The following is a 5488-nucleotide window of genomic DNA, read 5'->3' as shown; positions in this document are numbered from 1 at the left end:
AAGTAATTTTTGCCTATTAGTATGGTTGAACTGGCTCATCAAAGGTCAGCAGCAAAGACATTGGTTAATAAAATGGGATTAGATACATTTGTGTTATTTAACATATTTAATTATTGCAGGTTTGAGTCATATTCTGAGTTTGCATTTCACTGTTTTAATTCATTTTGATGAATACAAAATCAGTTTTTTTTGCGAGTGGGATGAATTATTGCACATTCACATTTAGTCTAGAACTACAGTAACATCATGGTTCACACAGCGCACACAACTCCTCTGCACTTCCGATTTCTCCCAATATGGGGACAGGAGACTTGTCAGTCAATAAATGGGAAAACAAAGTAACTGGCGTTACTTTTTTGAAAAAGTAACTCAGATATTTTCTTGTAAATTAAAAAGTAATGCGTTACTTTACTAGTTACTTGAAAAAAAAGTAATCAGATTACGTAACTCACGTTACTTGTAATGCGTTACCCCCAACACTGGTAACCTACCCAACACTGGCAGTAGGTTTGTTGTGTGGCCTGTGTGTGGATGCTCCCTGCGGGACTGCTGCAAATCTTCGCGCGCCCTTCCCCCTCCTCGGGCCCCAGAGATGAGATGAGGCTCGCGCCAGGAATGCGCTGTGACGTCACGGCGCTCTGGATCTCACACTTTTGGGGGAATCATTTTGTTTCTGCCTGTGTTAAAGTTCACCAAAACCGTGTATCGTTTGTTTGCTTCGCAGCGCAGGGCTGAAGCGGATTTTCGGATGGCCAGGTTTTGGATTTGCATGGATTGTTTGCAAAAACTTCTTCGCCGAGAGGTAACGTTAAGAGCCACTGCATCTGTCCTTCCCGTTACTCAGCGGCCGATGGGTAAGTGGCCAAACCTCTTTGGTTTGCCGTGAAAATGGCTGAAAACGAACTTTATGTTATATTTATCCCTCGCTTCGTTGGACTGAATTGAACGTTCTCATGCACTAGTCCCCCTTTTGTTCGTAACTGAGTTTGTCCCAACTCGAGATGTTTTTCAGAGGCAGTAATCTGAGAAGAAATCTGTTGAAATGCTCCAGACTAGACTGAGAGACGTTCAGAGTTCAGTCCGTGTAAAGGAAAAAGGTCAAATCTCATGAAAGTGAATCTGTAAAGAACATCCAGGCCACATTTCACTCTGAGATCAAACTAAAAAAGTAAAATAAATAAATAAATACATACTTCACTGACGAATACTTTATATTTTCCATGAAGGCAATGAAGCCAATTTAAAATCATTAAAATATTAATATTTACCTAAAATTTGTTAAGATTTTTTTGTTGCATTGTGACATTAAACCTAACGTTACCAAATTATCAATTTTAATCTTTGTATTGTTGTAAAGTGAAAAAAAAAACAGTGATATCTTATTTAATACTAAAGGTGCAGTATTTGGCACATGGTTTTTGTTTCACTGCTTTTTATTCTATGCCGATGTAAATAAAAACATGTCATGAAAGTAATAATAGCTCACAATGCAGAAATACGTTTCATTTTCTTTGAAGTATTTATATATCTGAATAAAACAGATGAATTTAAGCAAATATTAAAATTTATTAAGGCGAACATACACATTTAGCTCGTATATTCGCGTTCCCGTCCCTTTAAATAGTCTTCAAACGTTGTCATGAACATGAAACATGTACCTTATATGTGAAGTAATTATTGTGTGATAATACAATAATCATTTTAAATAAACTGCGATCTGATGATTAGTAGTATATCCTTTAGAAAAAGAAAACCGTTTAAGATCAAATTTTAAAAAACTGTCAATTTTATGAAATAATACGTGATAAAAACGATCTGTCTTGAGTGACAAATAACAGGTAAAATGTAAAAGACCTTTTGACATCCACGTGCTTTTGCTCCTCTCTGTTCTCGTGCAGTGTGTGCTGTGCAAACTGGGACACGCGCTCTTGTTTCCATAGAAACGCACAAGACGCCTTGATACTGCTGTGCCGCTCGCCGCTCCGATCGTTCATCAAGACTTCACAAGAACAGCAAGATGGTAAGGAGGCAAGCGACAGCACGAATCAGCGAAATAAGGTGGAATTTATCATATATCGACGATTTAACCGTGTTATTCCCGCATTTAACCTGTTTAATGAACGCTCGTAGTCATAAACTGCGATCTGATGATTAGTAGTATATCCTTTAGAAAAAGAAAACCGTTTAAGATCAAATTTTAAAAAACTGTCAATTTTATGAAATAATACGTGATAAAAACGATCTGTCTTGAGTGACAACAGGTAAAATGTAAAAGACCTTTTGACATCCACGTGCTTTTGCTCCTCTCTGTTCTCGTGCAGTGTGTGCTGTGCAAACTGGGACACGCGCTCTTGTTTCCATAGAAACGCACAAGACGCTTTGATACTGCTGTGCCGCTCGCCGCTCCGATCGTTCATCAAGACTTCACAAGAACAGCAAGATGGTAAGGAGGCAAGCGACAGCACGAATCAGCGAAATAAGGTGGAATTTATCATATATCGACGATTTAACCGTGTTATTCCCGCATTTAACCTGTTTAATGAACGCTCGTAGTCATGTGGACCTGCTTGTGTTGTTGCTGTTAGCTGGTAACGATTAGCTTTGCAGTGGTGGAATTAATCAGGAATGTTTTTACGTGTGACCTTGAAAAATGGGCTGGTTTATTAATCAAAAATGCCTCTTTTTTTCTTTAAGAATTCACCTAGCTCTTTGTTTCCCCCTGCAGCCATTTTATGACAACGTTTACTACCCATACCCGTCAGATCCCCCGGGAACCCATTCTTCAGCAGGGATCCCATCTCTGTTGAGCTCTCCTCAGAGTCAGCCCTCATCCGGCAGCCTGAGCAGACCAGCCGCATCCACCATGTCCGGACCGCTTACGTCCTCCAGAGACGCCGGCATCCCCCCGACCATCAAGTTCAGAGCCCGGCGTGAGAATGTAGACTGGCGTCGGATCAACGCCGTGGATGTGGACCGGGTGGCTTCTGAATTGGACTTCCACGCTCTACAGGAGCACATCACGGAGGTGACGTTCTGCAGCGTGGAGGGCGAGCGCTGCCAGCGCTGTCAGAGCCCCGTGGACCCGGCTCTGATTAAGCTCTTCCGGCTGGCCCAGCTAACCGTGGAGTACCTGCTGCACTCCCAGGACTGCCTCAGCATCAGCCTGCAGACGGCCGAGGAGAGGCTTCAGGTGGAGGCGCGCGAGAGGGAGCAGCTCTGCGTCCAGCTGCAGAAAAAAACCCAGGAGGCCAAGATGCTAAAGGAGGAACTGAAGCAGAGGAAGAAGATCATAGCCTCTCAGCAAGCCATGTTCAGCACGGGGATCGGTGCCAATTACCACAAGGTCTGTACAGCCCCGTGGAGGAGTGTGAATGTCTGTATTAGCATTTTCATTGTCGCTGTCACCTCCCCCTCAAGGCCAGACTCGATTCCACCCCTGTCTCACAGTTCATTGACCCCGGGGAATGTAACGTGTGCTTTTCTCACATCTGACGGTGTGAAGGAGCAACATTAAGGCTGAATCCCAATTCGCGTACTATGGTCTGATCAGTGTTAGTTATTGTTAAAATCGTTATTTATTGAAAATAATTTTCGTTTAGTGAGATAAAGCTGAAATAAAATAATAAGATTAGATGAGAAACATAAACTTAAAAAACTGAAACGGAAATTAGGAATGCCCTTGCAACTAACAGAAATAAAATCCTTAAAATGATTTTATTTCTGTTAGTTGCAAGGGCATTTTTAATTAAGACATTGTTAGGACTAAAATTACTAAAAAATGTAATTAAATCTAAATAAACATACTTTATAAAACGAATACAAATTATAAAAGCACATAGCAAAATTATTAAAACTAACATTTAAATAGAAAAATTCTAAATATTAATAAATACAATAGTATATAAATAATAAAAAAAAATGTAGGTTTTTAATGCGAATATCTGTTAAAAAGGTACTTTATTTTTTTAAATTTTAGGAGTATTTTTTAAAAATGCCCTTGCAACTAACAGAAATAAAATCCTTAAAATGATTTTATTTCTGTTAGTTGCAAGGGCATTTTTAATTAAGACATTGTTAGGACTAAAATTACTAAAAAATGTAATTAAATCTAAATAAACATACTTTATAAAACGAATACAAATTATAAAAGCACATAGCAAAATTATTAAAACTAAAATTTAAATAGAAAAATTCTAAATATTAATAAATACAATAGTATATAAATAATTAAAAAAATGTAGGTTTTTAATGCGAATATCTGTTAAAAAGGTACTTTATTTTTTTTAATTTTAGGAGTATTTTTTTGCATATAGACGGCATTAAAGCTATCAGACATGGACTAAAAGTAAGAAAACTACCAATTTTGATTTCACGGCATCTTTAAAAGCATGTACTTTACCATCACTACTGCAGTATGTGCTTTTCTTATCTAGTAAATGTATGTGATTTAGTATTCATTCTAAATGAAGTGATGTCAACACTTTTAAGTCCATAATCAGGCCTGCAGGCCGGGACAGGATTAGCTAATCACCAGACACTGTTTTTTGGACACGGCATTCAGGATTTGGAGAATGGAGCAGATGGTGTCAGCTGGTGACGATGACTTGTACTCCTCTTATAAAAGAGCCTTAAGTGAAGGAAACAAATCAAAGCACCCATCCCCCATCATGCCCATCATCCCCTCCCACTCATCTCATCAATGAAATAAAATTGCATGCTGCATTGTTTTTAGAAACATTTCGGTCTTTGTACCATGGCTATATCTGCTGTTTGCTCATTTGCAATCGTGGAACTGTCGCTCCTGATTGCGGCCAGCTGTTGCCAAGGCAAAACCTGGTGTTTCATGTGGTTGCTAGGAAAGCACAGGCGCCTGACAGCAGAATCGAAAAGAAAGTGCTGCTCATGGTTTACTGTTTAATTCAGGATCAAGGGTTTTTAACTGTGAGCAATGAAGTGGTTACCTAAATGTAGCTGGATCTGATTATTTTCCCCCTAAAATCAAAAAAAAATTAAGTTGCATTTTGCATAAATACAATGAGGCCTATTTTTTTTGTAACAATAAGATTGTTTTGCATTGTGATATTATAGTGACATTTCTGCCCATAATTAACATTTTTGTAATGATTCTCATTTGTTTACTGATATATAATATATATATATATATATATATATATATATATATATATAGACATATAATATTACAATAGCTAATGATTATTTTGTAATACTGTATTACAGTAAAGAGAGATATTTTTTGCATATGAATTGAGAGAATTGAGGGGGGAAATGTCATGAAAATTATGTCAAAATTGGGAAAAAATTTATTTAAGCAAAATACAATTTAAATATATAATTTAGCATTTAAATATAATATAAATTTGCAACAAAACTTGTTATTATTACTGTAATAAATAGATTATAATCCTCTTTAGACAAAATAATGTTTTTTTTATTCAAATAAAATCAGCATAAATACAAACCAGTACAA

The 5488-nt window shown here is 37.3% G+C and overlaps 1 protein-coding gene across 2 annotated transcripts in view; it reads left to right on the top strand.

Annotated features, from left to right (window-relative positions):
• The first annotated feature begins 1143 nt into the window (after positions 1-1143).
• LOC107678231 (zinc finger protein Dzip1-like) overlaps positions 1144-5488 on the top strand; it is a 16015-nt gene continuing 11670 nt past the window's right edge. Inside the window, exons 1-3 of one of the 2 annotated variants that reach the window (XM_016473437.1) lie at positions 1144-1168; positions 1899-2020; positions 2726-3343. In XM_016473437.1, coding sequence (XP_016328923.1) covers positions 2018-2020; positions 2726-3343 — 621 coding nt within the window. In that variant the 5' untranslated portion in view covers positions 1144-1168; positions 1899-2017. Of the gene's footprint in view, positions 1169-1898; positions 2021-2362; positions 2444-2725; positions 3344-5488 lie in introns of those variants that run through there. The other variant, XM_016473436.1, reaches the window with a different exon arrangement.

This window comes from Sinocyclocheilus anshuiensis, unplaced genomic scaffold (assembly GCF_001515605.1).
Source record: "Sinocyclocheilus anshuiensis isolate Anshui unplaced genomic scaffold, SAMN03320099.WGS_v1.1 scaffold648, whole genome shotgun sequence".
Taxonomy (NCBI): domain Eukaryota; kingdom Metazoa; phylum Chordata; class Actinopteri; order Cypriniformes; family Cyprinidae; genus Sinocyclocheilus; species Sinocyclocheilus anshuiensis.
The sequence above is the reverse complement of the archived record's forward strand: the minus strand, read 5'-3'. Positions and strand labels throughout refer to the sequence as shown.